General features: G+C 40.0%; 2 protein-coding genes across 3 annotated transcripts; one reads left to right on the top strand and one right to left on the bottom strand.

Moving 5' to 3' along the window:
* Positions 1–2,857: 2,857 nt before the first annotated feature.
* On the bottom strand, positions 2,858–9,122 carry rps15a (ribosomal protein S15a). Its single transcript, XM_026909842.3, has 5 exons — positions 8,973–9,122; positions 7,691–7,828; positions 6,407–6,486; positions 6,202–6,287; positions 2,858–2,993 (listed from the first exon to the last, which is right to left on the bottom strand). The coding sequence occupies exons 2-5, from the start codon at positions 7,821–7,823 to the stop codon at positions 2,900–2,902; spliced, it is 393 nt and encodes a 130-aa protein (XP_026765643.1). The 5' UTR covers positions 7,824–7,828; positions 8,973–9,122; the 3' UTR covers positions 2,858–2,899.
* A 375-nt stretch (positions 9,123–9,497) lies between these two features.
* On the top strand, positions 9,498–18,098 carry c13h17orf75 (chromosome 13 C17orf75 homolog). 2 transcript variants are annotated; one of them, XM_026909841.3, is made up of 10 exons: positions 9,498–9,701; positions 11,801–11,875; positions 12,652–12,777; positions 13,584–13,712; positions 13,800–13,857; positions 13,942–14,061; positions 14,616–14,680; positions 15,154–15,293; positions 16,184–16,287; positions 17,604–18,098. In XM_026909841.3, the coding sequence occupies exons 1-10, from the start codon at positions 9,553–9,555 to the stop codon at positions 17,820–17,822; spliced, it is 1,185 nt and encodes a 394-aa protein (XP_026765642.1). In that variant the 5' UTR covers positions 9,498–9,552; the 3' UTR covers positions 17,823–18,098. The 2 variants fall into 2 exon arrangements, with proteins under 2 accessions (XP_026765642.1, XP_053095264.1); XM_053239289.1 differs by lacking the exon at positions 11,801–11,875.
* Positions 18,099–18,645: the final 547 nt, after the last annotated feature.

Consider the following 18,645-nt stretch of genomic DNA (forward strand, 5'->3'; position numbering starts at 1 on the left):
TATAATATATAAAATATATAAAAACCTCCCAGAATGGTGCAGATAGTGAATATAGTGAGAAGGTCAGCTGAGGACTGAGACTTTTTGCACAGTCACGTATTATTTGCGGTCACGTGACTGACTGAGGAAAGGGCGTGGCTGACATTCAGGTGTGATGTCATATCTTCTGAGCTAGTGCATCACACCTAGCAAGTGTGTGAAATACTACATTTGCTCTCCACAGAACCTCAGGTGAACCGCAGTGTTCCTGGATCAGCTTTAACGCATCCGCTGAGCCATGGAGAGAACGTCAGACAGGAGGAAACAGATCTCAGATCAGCTCTTCATTCTTTCTGAAGAATTCTTACTGAAAGAGGATTGAGTAAAGAGTTACATCACTGAGGAACGCAGTGACTCCATGATCTGAGCTCAATAAGTCTGCTCTGTGGGTTTGTGCAAAAACCGCAGTCTGCTTGTCGTGTCCTTAACAGACGCTTTAATAAAGAATCCTCAGTTCAGAGTGAAACACAGCGTTCTCTCTCTCTCTCTCTCTCACACACACACACACACACACACACACACACACACACACACACACACCCCGGTGTGGATGTCTGGGTTTAAAGTCTACACAACAGTCTATTCTTGATTGACTCACTAAATAAATAAATAAATAAATATATAGCACCTTTCATACATTTAAAATGCAAAGTGCTTTACAGCATGAAGTAAAAACCACAAATATTTAACATTTATATTTTTATTTCATGATTGTACTTGTTTGCTTTTTAACAAATTACTTTTATCTTTAAATATTACTTTTATATTTAAACTTCTTATTCTATATTTGTGTCCTTTATCTCCTTACACTCTTTCTGTGTATTTACATTTTCATTTCATCTTTTATTTTATCCCTTATACATTCTGTTACTTTATTTATCATTAAATCTTAAGCTACCACATGTTAGGAAAATGCTCTATATACAAGTTACAATTATATTAACTCAAAGAAAACCTCTCTTCTCTCATCACACAACCTGTAACTCGTTTCAAAACACTGCTGAGTATAAAGACTATCATCACTTCTTCATAAGGTTAAGTATTTTTAGCTATTTAAATGGGTTTGACATTGTAATAGAGACCCAGTAACACCATTAAAACCAGTATAATCACACAGTTATTACACCAATCGCCTGCGTGAGAATTTAATTCCCTCCGTTAACCCTTCAACAGCTTACAAATGAATGTTTCAGTAGATTTTACTTTACATTAGAACCCTACAGGAGTCCAAACTCGAGCCGGATCCCAATCCTGAGACCAGTGCCATCTCTGATCCTGCGTCATTCAGCCCCATGAACCTGAAAATCATCGAAGTCACCATCTTTAAACACCAAGAAGTACCAACTCTTAAAATGCACTCGAGAATTAAGGAACGAGGAGAGAGGAGAACTCTAGATCAAGGAAAAAAAATGATGAAAATTGTAGAATATGAGGCATAAATGTGTGTAAAGAATTTAATACATGTGGTAGAATAAGACGCGTTTATTTAATATATTTTCTCAAATTTTGGTGACTTTCTGACCAGCAAAATGTTCAAACTTTCAATTATGTTGTCATTCTGTTTAGAAACCGTGACTAATGAAATTCATTCCCATGCTGTTTATCTTTAAAGTGGTGCCATTACTTTAGGTCAGTGCAGTCATAAGAACAGGCTGTTAGACCTTTGACAATTTCCCATTTACTCTAAAAGCTAATTAAAGCTACACCACGTGGACCTTCTCGGGTAAGATGCGTATGAAAGGAACAATAGATGCACCTACGTTTACACACACATCAATATTCTGTTTAAGGTCCGTATTCGGGTTGCAGCCGTATTCCGAATACGATGTTTCTATGCGTACAGGAATCAGAATATTCCTGTGTACATGGTTTGGTTGATGTAAGTTTGCCTGAATTGCCGTTCCGAAATAGCTAGCCTACAGCAAGGAATCTGTTAGCACCCACAATTCCTTGCAGACTGAACACACGCATGTATCTCCTTCCAGTGGATTTTCTGAATCAGGCATTTACAGGTAACAAATTCCAGGGATGAGAATCAGAATTTGGAGAATAGGAATATCACCTTACTCTGAATCGGGTAATCAGATTGCAGTGTTTACATGCATGACTCAGTACTGATTAAAATAATCACCAAATTCTGATTATCAGAATATTGACGGCTCCACGACAGTGATGAGGAAAAGTACAGGATTAACGACGTACCTTTATTCTGGAGTGTTAAAAATACCTACATAGGGGTTAAGGAACAGGTTCGTTGCCTTACTGAGAACGACTCATTTGAAACTGGGATGTTTTGTATAGTGTGTGTATATAAGTGTGTGATGTACGCGTCGAATAACGTGTTAACTGTTTATTCAGTGTGTAATAAGTGAGTCAGTGAGTGAGTGAGGACGTATCGTCATGTCCTCTGAGCTAAGAAGGAAACGAAGAGATGCAAATAAAGCAACAAGTTCCTCCTTATAACCTTTTTAAAAAGCTAAGAACCTTTAAACTACACAAAGAACCACTAAAGAACCATTTTCCTGACGTGTAGAAGACAAGTACGTTTTAACCAGTTTATAAATATTCATATTAAAACAAGACATGTACACAAGTATTTAAACAAGTGTTCACAAATTCAGAAATTGTTCAGAGGATGTTGTTGCTTTATGAGTGTTGCTTATTTTAAGTTTATTAAAAGTTCACATTATGGGTAATAAACAGAAATCTGAACACATGAAGCACAAACACGCTCGAGTCTTATTTCCTTCCTTAATGGTCTGGGGGGAAAAAAAAAAAGATTTTAAAAATAAATCAATAAACACACATGAGCATCAGGTCCATTGGAAATGGGTTTTTATTGGTTGGTGCTTTCACATGTTTAGAAAAAGAACCCTAGGATTTTGCCTCCTGTGTGTTTTCGTCTGGCCTCTTCATGGTCCATGATGCCAGCCGAGGTCGTCAAAACGATGAACCTGCAGAAAGAAAGAATAAGTGAAGAAAAAATTAAAGCTGTACCACTTTCACCACTTTTCTTCTGAAAAGAAAACTAATAAAACACAAAATACCCCAAAACATTTTCTCCATTAACAGCAAAAAAATAAAATAAATAAAACAGCCCTACTGAAAACTAGTGAAATGAGAAAGAGAGAGAGATAGAGGTAAAGTTCCAGAAAAGCGAGCGAGCGCGAGCCGCTGTTGCTTTTAACTCCGCACCGAGAGTCGTTAAAAATCAAAGCAAGCGATTTTAGCGGCCAATGAAAAGCACTTAACAGAAAATGAAGAAATAAACTGCTGTAAATCAGCACCAATTGAATCAATAACCCTGAAAGTAGACGGGAGAAGGAAAATGCAGCGAGACGTAATGGCGAATGCGCTCGGAATATTAAATCAGCCGCGCAGATATTCGATTAGTTTCTACGGCGGTGGTCTGTTAAGGGGAGGAAATAAAAAAAGAAAAAGAAAAGAAAAAAAAAAAAAAGGTCAGGCTGAAGAACTAAATTCACATTTCAATTCAGGACGCAGCAGTAAAATGCGTCTGATCAGACGGCCGTGTTCGGATATTTATATAAAAAAAAAAAGAATAAAAATCCAGTCCTGACTGCTTCCGAGTAAAAAAAACAGCACGCACACACACACACACACACACACATCACGGGTTTAATGCTAACGTTCAACTGAACACCTTTTTGTTCGCGTGAGGAAAAGCTATAAATAAAGCTGGACAAGGCCACGCCCATCACTTCCACAGTTTGTGTTTCTCTGAGAGCATTCTGTAAGAAATCCGACCCGGGAATCCGCTTTGTTGCCTAACAAATCCCAAATACGACGACAAAATCCAGATTTAATCCTAATCCCAAATGAGCACCTGAGACCCGGATTCATTTAACCGGATTGAGGGAGAGATCTGCTCGCCCTGGTTTTACCTCCGAGACTCGCAACCACGAGTGAGTCATGATGAAAGTACAGAAGCCTGGAGAGGACATGTTGCTGTGTCTCCATGTTAGCGGAGGTCGATGTGTCAAAAAATTCACATCACGACTCTCTAAAGCGTTTCTACGATACATGATACGTATTACAATATCGGTTTGTTAATCTCGCACCAGTACAGTAGCGCTGCGTTGAAAGAAAAATAAAAACAAAAAACTATTCGATGATGCTTTAATACCTACAAAAAATTTATTTTATATGTAAAAAGTAGTAGATCACATCAGCCATTTCCTATACTTCTTAGAAGGAAACATTTTTTTAAAGACATTAAAATCGTGATCGTTATGGTAGATGGTTGCTGTGGCGCAAGAGGAATAAAGTGCTCAGGGACATGCTGTTCTAGGAAACTAATCAACTTCAGGAAGGTGCCAGTGCTCCATCACACCACAGTGTTGATTATTTACTATAAAAGCTGTTTATTTTAGGTAACGAACATTCAGTATCCAGACGTTATCTGGCTAACATGACAAGACACGAGGAAAATTAGATACAGACAAAGTAATTACATCCGACTATTAAACCGAGCAAGTGAGAAACACCTCCATCTTATCGCTGTAGATCAGATACGCAATTCTCCAGCTGCACAAGAAACGTCCTTTAAGGCAGGATCGAGTGATATGATCAAAAATATCATCACGATACTCAAAGGCATGATGTGAAGGTTTGCTCACAAACGTATAGCGACTACAGTAGTGCTGCGTTAACTTTAATAATTTAACAGTTTACTTTTATACAGAATGTTTCAAAATAATTAATTTTACCATTCACAAAAAAAATAAAACAATCACATCAGCTGCTTATAGTTTGTAATTGTTTTTATTTAATAAAAGGAAATGATATCCATGACGTCTTAGAAAAGCTTACTGTGACATAATTCATCACGATATCGATGTCATGTCGTATTTAAATCCAAGTCTGGCGCCATTTTGATTAATTCTCAGACATGATTCGACTCAGATCTGTATCCCCGAGTGAATTTTCAGATCAACAGGAACTCTCAGATACCGAAATACATTATCATGAGAGCGAGCTGATATTTACAGCCCTCTGCTGCCTGTAAGGCAACACACACACACACACACACACACACACGCGATATCGCCCGAGCTCCTAGCTGAAGCTAATTCCTGGGACTGAAAAAAAGGAAAAATCTAAAAAGATAAAGCCGGTCAAATCCACTGCACGGTGATTCTGCTCATCACAAGCACGTTCAGAGATCTAAAAACACTTAAAACACCAAAAACTTAAAATTAAACTTCTTAAAAACTTCTTCCCTGATACTGAAACCCAAGTCTTGGCTTGTATGCTTTTAAAAAAGGACTGATTTTCTAATACAAGCACTTTACTTCGGTTATTAAAGACGTCTTTTCTACTCTTCAGGAAAACGTGCATAGCTATTAACATGCCTAGCTACTCACTGTTGTTGCTATGGTAACGTTAGAGGTTTGCACTACAAGCGATTCAGGGATATTTCAGACTGTTACAGCATCAAATTCTTCTTATTCCACGTCCGATATTCCGATCCAGCTGATGGAGATCAGATATCGTCTTAACTCGGGAGCACATCCACGTTACGAAACGTTTCCGCGTTAAATTCACCACAGCGGGACGCAGACGCTAAAGATTCGTCATTATTCTGTCTACGAGGTAAAAAGGTACGAGACAGAAACGCCACCTCGCTGCAGTACGTACAGCAGTTCAGCGCAGAAACCTGGAACAAGGGACGATGTTTAAAGCTTTCTTTTTTCTTTTTTAAAGCTTCTGCAAAATTTATCCGTCTCTGGGTCAAATTTCTACCAAGAAAACGTCGCATCACTTCCGACAGGCTGCGTGTGTGAAATTAAACGAGTTCAGTCTCGTCTAAAGTCTCAGGACAAATCTGTTGCTTCTCACAACAAGCAGCAGGTGTTTAAAATTCATTCTCAGCTTGCGTTGTTTCTCCCCTTTTTCTTTTTTAGATTCGCTGAGTTTCAGGTATGTGACAATTTGCATTAGAAACGGAGTGACAAGATTAAAGTTACTATAATTTTATTTTTTATACAGGTGCATTTTACAGCAAACTAAATAATAATAATAATCTAATCCAGGATCGAGCAACATGTTAAATTTTGCAGATTTACATTTTTCTGGATCGATAAAAGACCAAGTTGTGTCCAAAACACACACACACACACGAGCAGGTAACACACTCACCCGAACTGTCTGGATGGAAGGAGATTGTTCTGCCACTTCTCCAAATCCTTCAGCTGCACGTCAAACCTGGGGCTGATCACGCCGCACTGACCGTAAACACAACACAAGCGTCAGGTACAACAGGAAAAACTGAACAAACTTCACACACAGAGACGCGTCTCTCGGCTACGTTTGGAAAAAGAAAAAATTTTTTAAAAACCCTCACCTTGTTAAGCCTGCCTGTAAGGTTCACAACGATTTTGCCGGCTCTGTGATCATCGATGATCTCAAATTCGCCAATGTAACCTGGATGAACAGAAAGAGAGAGAGAGAGACAGCGAGAGAGAGATGAAAAGAATAAATTGGTAGTTCTCAGCATTTTAAATCCATCACCTGGACCACTAGAATAGCTAAAGGAGAGTCTTGTGGGCTGTAAAGCATCACTTTAGCCTTATTCACATGGGATTAAATGCACACGCGGTTCTGGGGGTCATTTCCTGTCTGACAGGAGATTTTATTTCGTCCGGATCGGCCATGTCCGTGTTTCTCTCCACCCTCCTCCGAGAAAACGACAGATCTTCTGTTTTTTCACTCATCTGATCATTTAAGTCTCGCCTATTTATTCAATTAAGTCTGCTCTATTTATTCTCGTAACGTGTCCATCACTGACGCTTCTCCAGATATTAAACACTTCCCGAGTCTTGAAATAAAGAATAGATGCTTCTTGTATACTTTATGATACGTTTATTATGTTTTAAAAATGTTCCTAGAACCTGGAATCACTCCAGACTGAAATAAAAGCCAGCGCCTCGTCTCCACGTTGCGAACGGAGCGTGATCATGTGACCACATAGAAAAAAAACAACAACCTGTCGAAACCTCGCTCCTCCTTCCCGCGCTCATCTTATCGCTGCTCGGATGCGAGAGTTTTATCAGCGAGGAGACTGTAAACGAGTTTATTACAGACATCCCTCTGATAAACTAATCCCATCCGGATACGCGTTAATCCTCACGTTCGTGAATCTCATCGGGGTTTTGACGTTATTCGCAATAAGAGGCGTCCAGAAGCGAGCCGGTCCACGTCGTCTAGCTTTAATGGTGTTTTCGTTCTCCAATTAACGCAACTATTACATATTCTGATCCATATCTATACACACTGTACATACACAAATGAGAAACTAATCACTTAAGAGCCAAAAAGGTGACCATTTTATACATTTGTGTGTAAACTGAGCAGAGACGACGATCTCCTCGTAAGATTTCAACACACTCGAACATAAAACTATAAAAGGAGAGACGCTGTTCGAAACATCTGTAGAAAACGTCACAAAAGCACCACAAGACAGTTTATGTTTGATATAATAACGTTCTCACAGCGATTTCCATGAAGGGTGCCAATACTTTTGGCGCTAACAGCAGATGGATATTTTAATGGTTAGTTTTAGTTTGAAGTTGTTAGACGGTTAAACAGTTCAGGGAGGTGAGATGTGCGGATGCTGATGTTCGCTCACCGTGCTTCATCATGACGGTGAGGAAGCGCACTATGACCTTGGAGCAGGGCCTGATGAGAACCTGGCGCTTGCCACGTTTCTCCGCGTTGTTGATGCATTTCAGCGCATCGGCGAGGACGTTCATGCGCACCATGATGCCTGCAAAACACCACACACACACAGGCAATGCGTTAAACCTTTGGGAATGCTGTGGATTTTTTTTTTTGGTATTATTCATATTTTAAAAAAATAATCAATACAAAATCAGCACAGTTTTTCTTGGGACATCTCCAGCATCTCCATCAGCTGCACAAGTCAGACAATTTACACACATCAACTTTAAAGACAGGTGCCAATAATTCTGGAGCACCCATACCTTCTCTAAAGCACCCTGGAGCACCCATACCTTCTCTAAAGCACCCTGGAGCACCCATACCTTCTCTAAAGCACCCTGGAGCACCCATACCTTCTCTGAAGAACCTCTTCCTTCTCTGAAGCACCCTGGAGCACCCATACCTTCTCTGAAAAACCTCTAGATTCTCCAAAAAACCCTCAGAACAACCCTGCGTTCTCCAAAGAACCATGGAGCACCCACACTTTCTCTTAAGAACCCAAGAATACAGCTGTCTCTAAAGGTCCTAGTGTTCTCACTGCTCCATCACAGCAAATAGAAAAACACACAGCAGCTTAATTATCTTATATTGAGTCACGTGACTTTATTAAGCTATAAATATTCATGACAGGAGTAAAATCCAGCTCGGTGATTGGCTGACATCGGATTCACACGGATGCAACAACATAACACTTTCAACGCCACTCTTATGGCTCAGGTAGACATTTTAGTTTTATTAGCGCCAAGAAAGAGACAACTTTTTTAGATTTTATAAGGCCAGAACACGCTGTTGATAAAAACCCCGCTTTTGCTAACAAGCTAAGTCCATTAAGGTTAGCTCTCAAGCTAGCTAGCGACTTCTAAACAGACTGTTCTTCCAAATAAAATATAAATACCACTAAAAAAAGAGTTTAATCTCTCCGCAGTGATAAATATCACACTTTCTGCTGATACACCATCACTGCCGGAGAACAGCACTGAGAATTTCGCTTCACTATCCAGCAGTGTGAAGGACCTGAGAGTTATCGGGCAAAATACTGATTTATACGGACATTTTAAACCAAAATAATCACAAATCCAGACTCTAATGTTGTTTATAAAGGAAATCCAGTGATTAAATACATGGAACAACCAAAGATGACTTTGATATAAAAGGGATTTTATGATGAACGTATGAAGCTTCTGCCTTACCGGTTCTGCAATATGGCGGAAAGAGGGAGGAAGGAGGAGCGCGAGGTGCTTAGGGGGAAAAACAACTCTCGCGAGAACTCGTGAGTTTCGTAGAGGAAGACAGGGGTACATATACAACAAGCGAGTGCCATCTAGAGGTCTGGAGTGCAATTTAAAAAAAAATATTCGATAATGGTGCAACAAAAAAGTAAAATAATATTCAATATTACACGTTACATGGCAAACACATGCACATACATATTTTATTTTAATTTTTTAGATGTTATTTTGTTTTATTTTAAATCACCGGGTCTATAAAATAAAAGTAAACTGTTAGTTAACAAGATCGATGAATGATTGCTGCTTGTTTTCACTTCAAAAATATTCGTTGGTAAAATAGTTAAATATAACATAAATCTATAAATGAATAAAAGTGTAAATATTATTTCACAGTTTTAAAAATCTACGTAATCTGACGTTTTGTCCTAGCTAGGATAGGCTGCGAAGTGCGCATGCGCGAAATTTCCCCGGAAATGAGGCGCATGCGCAGTGCGTCATCCTGCCGTGTGTGTGACGTAGGTGGTGTAGCGACGCAGCAGCGATGTTTACATCTCAGGCTTCTTCTTTCCAAGAGTCTCTCGACGTAGAAGATAGAGATGCAGACTTCGATAGCGAAGACCTGGCCGCATATGGACAGAAAATACAGCAGATTAACTGCTATTATTCTATATATTATTATCAGAGCGCGAGGTGAGACAGTTTGCTAATCCACTGTGTGTGTATGAGGAGCGCTCTCTGGTTCGCGCATGCGCATTTGTAATCATGAAAAATGAATGTGCATTACATGCCATCATGTTTGTTCTGCAAGATAGATAGATAGATAGATCGATATACTTTATTGATCCCATGAGGGAAATTCTTGTGTTACAGCAGCATGGTCAGTAGCAAGATACAACACGTAGACATACAAAATATAAAATATAAAATACAATAAGTTAATTTAAATGTAGTAGTGCAGATATGGAACACAGTTGTCGATTTAACCAGATTTCCATCAGTATTTACATCAGTACACTTGTGAAAACTGGCAGTGAATAATGAATATGAAGAACCTTGAGAATGTAGAATATAATGACAGCTTTCTAAATGATAGCTTTCTTGTAGTAGTGTAATGTGAAAGTGTGATCATGTGTCACACAGGTGAGCTGTTGTACAACGTTATTGCGAATGGTAAGAATTCAATTCAATTTTATTTGTATAGCGCTTTTAACAATGAACATTGTCTCAAAGCAGCTTTACAGAACATAAGAAACAAAAAGCATGCAAACAGTCCTAGATCTTAGACAGAATTATCCCTAGTGAGCAAGCCTGAGGCGACTGTGGCAAGGAAAAACTCCCTTAGATGATATGAGGAAGAAACCTTGAGAGGAACCAGACTCAAAAGGGAACCCATCCTCATTTGGGTGACACTGGAGAGTGTGATATGAGCAATGTCCTTTCTGTATTTATTTATAGTCATGTAGGTTGTTGCCTTCCTCAAAGTCCTCAAAGTCCACATAGGGTTGGCAGCGTTGCTTTGAACACCCAAATCCTCACGAGGCAGAAACCGGCTGGAGCAGGTCCATCTCAGGATCCTCATAGGGTTGGCCTCGTCTACTGGAGCTGGCACAATCTCTATGTGCCTCGGGGATGGGTAGAAGAAGGGAAACAAGTGGAAAAGGAATTAGCGTAGCTGCTGTTCAAATATTAGTAAGCCCTAAATCATAATATGCAATTAATCAATTGAACTCCTGTAACGTTCTCTGTAACGAGTCTTTTGGAGAATGAGCTCCGCTGACTCTGTAGTGTGTTGTAGAGTGGGTGAGACGGATTGTCCATGATGGAGAGCAGTTTGTTCAGTGACCTCCTGTTCCTCACTGACTCAGACGTCTCCAGTTTGTGTCCAATGATAGATCCAGCCTTGCGAATAAGCTTGTTAATCCTGCTGGTATCCCTGACACTGATGCTGCCCCCAGCAGACCACAGCACAGTAACTGGCCCTCGCCACCACAGACTGATCTGATGGAAAATACGCCGGTTTTATTCCATAATACTGTTGCATTTCATTTGTTTCTGCTTTGTTAGGAAACAGCACATCGAAATCTGGTTATCTATCTATCTATCTATCTATCTATGTATTTGTCTGTCTATGTATTTGTCTCTATCTATCTATCTGTCCATCTATTTGTCTGTCTATGTATGTATGTGTCTTTTTTATCTATCTATCTATCTATCTATCTGTCTATCTGTCTATCTATTTGTCTGTCTATGTATGTATGTGTCTGTCTTTTTTATCTATCTATCTGTCTATCTATTTGTCTATGTATGTACGTCTGTCTTTTTTTTATCTATCTATCTATCTATATCTATCTATCTATCTATCTATCTATCTATCTATCTGTCTATCTATTTGTCTGTCTGTGTATGTGTCTGTCTTTTTTATCAATCTATCTATCTATCTATCTATCTATCTATTTGTCTCTATCTATCTATCTATCTATCTATCTATCTATCTATCTATCTATCTATCTATCTGTCTAACTCTTTGTCTATCTCTCTCTCTCTCTCTCTCTCTCTGTCTGTCTGTCTATCTATGATATGATTGTATTTCGCACATATCTATGGGCAGAACCGTTTTCTCCCAAATCTAAGAATAAACAGAAATGCAGAAATGCTGTCAGAAATATAAAATAACTGATGTTTTTAGGTTGCCAGATCTTCCTCATACTAACCCGTGCATTTACAGTATTATCGTGCATAAATTTTTTTATTATATTAATACATTAATTTCTATACTCCTAACTATCCAGATGTGAATCTTCGGAGGAGAGCGTATCCTGGAGCCAGAGGAGAGCCGACTCCACTACGAGCCAGGAGGACTTTAGGTAGACGCCGCGTGTCGCTTTATCCTCGTCTCGGACTCTCCATCAGTCTGACCTCTTTCTGTAATCTACTTCTGTTTCTGTGTGAACTTCTGTTCATTCATTCATTTTCTCCTCAGCTGAGTGCAAAAGTTTGCAGACCCTTAATGCAAAATAAAGAAGAGTATTTAGTAACAGCAAAACATTTAGTGTTAAATGTTCCTTCATGGTCACAAGTAAGAAAAATAGTGGGGGGAAAAAAATGAAAAATGATATCCACTCTTTGTCTTTATGGCTGTCTTCAACATCTTTTGCATCCTCTGAAGAACTTTTAGTTACTCAAATTATGCTGAGTGTTCATATTTTATATCTATAATTTGGTAGATAAATTGTGGAGAAACAGGCACATGTCCCCATTTCAAAAACATTTGCACTCAGTTCTGTTTATTCATCTAACTCTCTATTTGGGCTGCACAACATATCAGTTGTTAATCATTACCACAATATTACTCTATTATTATTATAATCCTCTATTATTTTTGTTTTATTTATTATTTTTGTTTAAATAGTGTGCTGTGAAGATGGAGATTAATTTCATGGTGGAGACTCCGGTCGCTCTGCAGGACACTTGTCCTGGTCTCGTCTCTGTTCCTCCGTTCCTCCTCCTCCTACAGATGACATGGTCCAGATCCATCACAGCTTCTCTCACTCTTCTGTCCTTCATTTCCAGCTTCACTGTCAGTTCTTCTTTCCTTCTGCTCTCCATGATAACCAAACTTCCTGCCTCTTGTCTGTTGTAGTCTAACCCTATTGGACAGCAGCCTGCCATCGGAGGCGGAGCCTGAGCTGCGAAGCTACATTTCACGCAGACTGAGTAAAGGAGCCTTGCTAGGTGGCATGGGCAACATCGCTACGGTGGAGCTGAGGTAGAACACACACACAGTGTTTATCTACTAACCTGGGATACTTACTACACTCCAGACTGAGAGGCCACGCCCCCTCACGGAGACTGACACGGAGGCCACGCCCCTCACGGAGACTGACACGGAGGCCACGCCCCCTCACGGAGACTGACACGGAGGCCACGCCCCCTCACAGAGACTGACACGGAGGCCACGCCCCCTCACAGAGACTGACACGGAGGCCACGCCCCCTCACAGAGACTGACACGGAGGCCACGCCCCCTCACAGAGACTGACACGGAGGCCACGCCCCCTCACAGAGACTGACACGGAGGCCACGCCCCCTCACAGAGACTGACACGGAGGCCACGCCCCCCATCCCCCACAGAGACTGACAGAGGCCACACCCCCTTTACATGAGACTTACACAAACACCACGCCTCCTACGCACAGACTGAAGCAGAGGCCACGCCTCCTTCACGGAGACTGACTCTGGAGTACCTCAGGACACAACCTTAATTACAGTTCTAAATAAACGCTATTGTAACCATAGCAACAAGCATTTATCGGTTTGTGGTAGTCCGATGTTTACACTGTTTATACAAAAAGATTGAAAATAAAAGACATGGACTTACAGCAGTGAATTGTATTCTACAGTGCATGGAAATGCTAATGCTGTAACCATAGCAACCGGTACAGTTATATGGAGACAGCAGAATTATAAAGCAATCCAAATAAAATAGTTTGGGTGTAAGTTACTAAAGTGTACAAAGTCTCTGGTTTTTTTTTTTCCCCCAGCTTTGATCGTCTGAACCGTGTGTGTTTTGCAGCCTTCCCGAGCAGGCAGTGGGGTGTTACTGCTGCTTCCTGGAGCAGGAGAAATCTCCGGAACAGCCCGAGGCGAACGGAAACGGCTGGGTGGTTTGTCTCCTCGGAGGCTCAGAGAAAGGCCTCAACCTATATCCTTAATGCACATATGAACACAGACAATGCGATGCGTTCCTTATTATAATTTCACGCCTGAGAAACTTCTTTAACCCGCTAACGTTCAGAATCGAGCTGGATAAGTACGTGCAGGGTCTCCAGAGCAGCCTGACGCCTGAAGTAAGATACACTTCTGTGAAGATGTAAAGGGATATTGCAGCATGTCAGTGTTTTAAGACTGTTTATTGTTTCTCCTTGCGTTAGATGCAGAATCTGGAGTCGGAGATCCGGCCCTATCTGAGCCGCTGGTACGAGGAGTCCGTCATGCACATCCACCGAGTGGTGCAGCTGATGCAGGCCAACATCACCTTCCTGCTTCATGCTGTAAGGAGAGACTCCTGAAACAATGTGCAGTGCTTACAACTCAACATTTGAGCCAAAATCTGTGACTGCAGATGGAGAAATGATTAAGATACAGTGGAATTAAAAATAAGATGCATACATGAGATAAGAGAAGAAAAAAATGCTGAGATGCCACGCCTCCTTCAATGAGACTGACAGATACACAGGCCACGCCTCCTTCAATGAGACTGACAGATACACAGGCCACGCCTCCTTCACTGCGACTGACAGTTACAGAGGCCACGCCTCCTTCACTGAGACTGACAGTTACAGAGGCCACGCCTCCTTCACTGAGACTGAAAGATACACAGGCCATGCCTCTTTCAATATGACTGACAGATACACAGACCACGCCTCTTTCAATATGACTGACAGATACACAGGCCACACCTCCTTCAGTGAGACTGACAGATACACAGGCCACGCCTCCTTCAGTGAGACTGACAGATACACAGGCCACGCCTCCTTCACTGAGACTGACAGATACAGGGGCGTGTACTGGTTTAACAGCTGTCTAATTTCGCTGATTTCTGCAGGCTTTGAGTCACACGCACGTGGAGGTGACCGGAGCAGACGAGAAGACCAAGACGGACGTGGCGAGGTGCGTTTATTCCTAAATACATCCAAACCCTGATATTAAACATTCCAACATTCAGATTCCTTCTGTTTTCTCATGTCCCATTATCCAACCTGCAAAAACATACAGTCGCGATTAAGTAAATGCTAGTTAGGCTTCCTCTAGGTGGCGCTAGTGAACCTGTATCACTCCTTTTTTTGCTTCATTGTGTTCACATTTACAGTTCTCATTTCAGTCCTTTGAAAAACCATGGAAAAGAAAATGAATAATAATAATAATAATAATAATAATAATAGTAGTCTTGAAAACAAATAAGTTTTCTAGTTGAAAATAATGAGAAATAGATTCCTCCTCCTTTTCCCAGCATTCTCTGTAACTCCAGGTAGCACGGGTGTGTGTGTGTGTGTGTGTGTGTGTGTGTGTGTGTTTATGTTGTACAGATATTTGGTCCATCATGGAGTGTGAGGTACAGAGGTGTTTTTATTGCTCTCTCTCAGGTTCATTAAAGCGGCGAGTCTTCAGGGTCTGGTGCAGGAGGAACCGAACACGACGTCGCTGTGTAAAGCCATTTCTGAGGCCTCGCACTCGGACCTGCTGATCGACTGCTCCAGCGGAGAGACGACGTTCACCAACGCAGGTCTGCATTCCGAATCAGAAAAGGAACGATAAGATCTATAAAGAAGTGACGTAAGATCTGAAACTGAATTTAATTTAGATAAAAACCGTCCTTGATATTGACACCGAAGTGCATCTCTGTTATTCTTATATATAATATTATGATATATAACTCTGTTAAAGCCCCTTAGGATTGTCACGTGTGATCAAATTGCCATTTAACTTCTTATTTATTTCTTTTTTTGATCTGCGTTCGAATCGAGAGCAAATTCTGCCTCCTCCATGAAATTTACTACTGAATATTTCCTTCAGTTCTTTTAACCTTCACAATGTGACTCTCTCTGTTCTTGCTATAAATGGCATTTCTCTTTTTTCTGCCTCACTAAATTTGTCATAAGGGTGCCTAAACTTTTGCACTTGATTACTCGGGTATTTAAGTCTCTTCTGATCAGTTTTAATCTCAGTAGTCAATGTGTAAATGAGCGCAAAGTAAAAATTACATTATTTTGAATAATAAAGTATAATTACAACATGTTTTATTAAAAATATTTAATCACGATAATGATGTTACATGCGGTGAAGCACTTAAGTATTTAGAAGATGTCCAAGATTATAAGCAGAACTTTACATGCACACAAAAAAACAAACAAAAAAAAAAACAACAATAATGTCATAATCTCTCTCCAAGTGTTTACCTGTAATTACACTTTCCCACCACTAGGGGCGTGTGTTAATATTAAATGTATATGTAGTGTGTTAGCAGTGTTATAGGTTTAAATGCACACACACTCTCGCACACAAGAATCAAATGATACGGCGTTTCACGTGTCAGGAAATACTCGCATGTTGATGCTTTACGCGTGACGCTGCATACACGTATGAACGGTTTCTAAATGTTTGTCCTGCTTTCAGTGACTAACCGGTTCTGTGACGAGTGGATCCAGGCGTTTGTGAACGCAGCTGAGCGTTTTAACCCGTTCCTCCTGCGCCAGATCCTGGAGAACTTCAAGCTAAAGGTGTGTGTGTGTGTGTGTGTGTGTGTGTGTGTGTGTGTGTGTGTTTATACAGGTGAGAAAGAGGACACGGTGAAGAGCGATTATATGTAATGATAAAAATGAACATTTATACAGTTTCCTCATTTCAGTATGAAGGGAAGTCAACTGTGTCACTCATTTTCAAATACACAAGTGCTCTTCAGGACACTGTTAAGCTCTGATTTTTCATTTTTAAATGATAAATTTCATAAAAAAAACAGAAATCTAAACAAAAAAGTCTTCAGTTTAGCCTGAATTTATTAAGCCGGGCTGAATTTAATGAGTTGTGTGTAATATATAGATCGAAATTGTAAATAAATATAGAAATACAGTATCATTGGGTTCTACCGTATTGTTATAACGTGGAATAAGAATGTGCATAGGTACGTTCTGATGATCGGTTATATGATCTACCACAGGAATTTTGTTGATCATTGAAGCTTCATAATAGCGTCAGTGGAGGTCATGTGATCTCTGTATTTGTTTATTAGATTCATAAAAACCTGTTTTTCTGATTTCTTCGGTTTGTCATGGATGATAAATACGGTGTGAAACAGTATTTGTATTTTATTTACTCGCTCTGTAGAATCAAATAGAGTGCAAAAGTTTGTATCCCCCATGGTTTCTGATTGAAGGACAGAAAATTCACCACCATTTAAAAATTTATCTACCAAAAACAACTGTTTTCACGTTTCACTTGCAATGAATCACTTAACCCTCGCAATGTGACTGCTGGCACAAACAAACCTGACACTTTATATTTGTCCTAAGGGTGCACAAACTTTTGCACTCATTTATTTGATTTGATCTGTTTATAATATCAGTAGTCCACTGTGTAATGAGCACATGTATCGTCAAACATTTATTTAAAAATCTATAGTATCTTAAAAATATATAACAGTTTACATTATATCCACACATCTAAAATCAGAAGCAAAAAATTTATGCTGGTAAACAAAAATAAATAAAATAAAAATATTAAAAAAATATTATAATCTCTCACAATAGGTTTAGATGTAATGACACTGATTTAATGTTGTTATATTAAATGTTACTGGAGAATGTTATTAAAAAACGATGGATCGTTTAACGATGATCTAAAATATGATCTGATTTCTGAAATGAAATATTCTTTAAAAATAAATGAATAAATTAAAAATAAATGATCTCTACTGGATTGAGTTACGCCATGTGACTTCTGCAGCTCTAAATGTCAACATGGTTGTTGTGTTAATACAGTTCAGTTGTCATGTTCTTGTGTATATGTGTGTTTGTGTTTAAAAAACAAAACAAAACAGGCCATCCAGGACATGAACAACCTGAAGCGCTTTATCCGTCAGGCGGAAATGAGCCACTACGCTCTGTTCCGCTGCTGCCTCTTCCTGCAGAGCTGCGGGAACGGAGACGTGCTCCTGCAGAACGCTCGAGCCGAGCACAGCGGCCTTCCCGAAGCCTGCAGCATCATCCGCGTGCTGGAGGAGTTCCTGAGCGAGCAGGCTGTGATCACGGCGCAGTGACGCACCACGACCTGCAGGGGGCGCTGACGATTTACTCCAGAGAAAGAAGTAGCATCCAACATCCATGTGCATTCCACTTTCCTCTCAGTGTGTGATCAGGAATTAGTGCTGATGCTGACGGTGCAGTGAGGCGACGTGGCCTGCAGGGGGCAGCGCGGAAATAAAATGTAAATAAAATACATTCCTACGTTCCCTGTCGCTCTTAGTACTCGACTGTGAATAGAAATTTTGCTCATGAGTTGATCCAGGGTGAGTGTCACGCATCCAGTCGAAGTAGTTTTCCTTTTTTAAAAAAAAAAAAAATCAAAAGCATACACTTCTTGCAGTCTTGCATACACACCAGTGTTTAATCATACACTCATATCTCTGATCATATCATCACTTTATTCTAACGCTAATAATGAAAACGGTAAAGCTTGTTAGCATGATGTTCTCATCAGCATGCTCACTGATTAGCTAAAATAAGTGGGCTGCTGACTGTCCATCATCATGTGTGTGTGTGTGTGTGTTGTGACTGTTTTAATTGTGAATTTTGTGATCATCATCATCATCATCATCGTCGCTGCACTGCTCCGTATAATAAATTTAACCACAACAACACTACCAGGGAACTGAATCAGCGACCTGACATGTTTTTTGCATTAAATAATTGATTTTATTGCACTGATTTGTTTTCTACTGTGTTTATTCTTCTCTAATGAGACACAGTCTATCAGCGTGTGTCTTAGTGAACCTGAATGTGACTTACTGTGAATAAATACACGTGAAAATATTTTGTCAGCATGTGAAATGATTGTATACATGTATATTTGGGTTGAAGGTG

This window comes from Pangasianodon hypophthalmus, chromosome 13 (genome assembly GCF_027358585.1).
Source record: "Pangasianodon hypophthalmus isolate fPanHyp1 chromosome 13, fPanHyp1.pri, whole genome shotgun sequence".
NCBI classification, from domain to species: Eukaryota; Metazoa; Chordata; class Actinopteri; order Siluriformes; family Pangasiidae; genus Pangasianodon; species Pangasianodon hypophthalmus.

Bases quoted from the DNA above. Each gene is read 5' to 3' on its own strand.
- rps15a (XM_026909842.3), bottom strand. From the start codon at position 7,823: ATGGTGCGCATGAACGTCCTCGCCGATGCGCTGAAATGCATCAACAAC. The intron at 6,487-7,690 runs GTGAGCGAACAT...CTGTTCATCCAG, and splicing joins CACCGTCATGATGAAGCACG to GTTACATTGGCGAATTTGAG. The intron at 2,994-6,201 runs GTGAGTGTGTTA...TTCTTTCTGCAG, and splicing joins CTTCCATCCAGACAGTTCGG to GTTCATCGTTTTGACGACCT.
- c13h17orf75 (XM_026909841.3), top strand. From the start codon at position 9,553: ATGTTTACATCTCAGGCTTCTTCTTTCCAAGAGTCTCTCGACGTAGAA. The intron at 15,294-16,183 runs GTCTGCATTCCG...TCCTGCTTTCAG, and splicing joins GACGACGTTCACCAACGCAG to TGACTAACCGGTTCTGTGAC. The intron at 16,288-17,603 runs GTGTGTGTGTGT...AAAACAAAACAG, and splicing joins TGGAGAACTTCAAGCTAAAG to GCCATCCAGGACATGAACAA.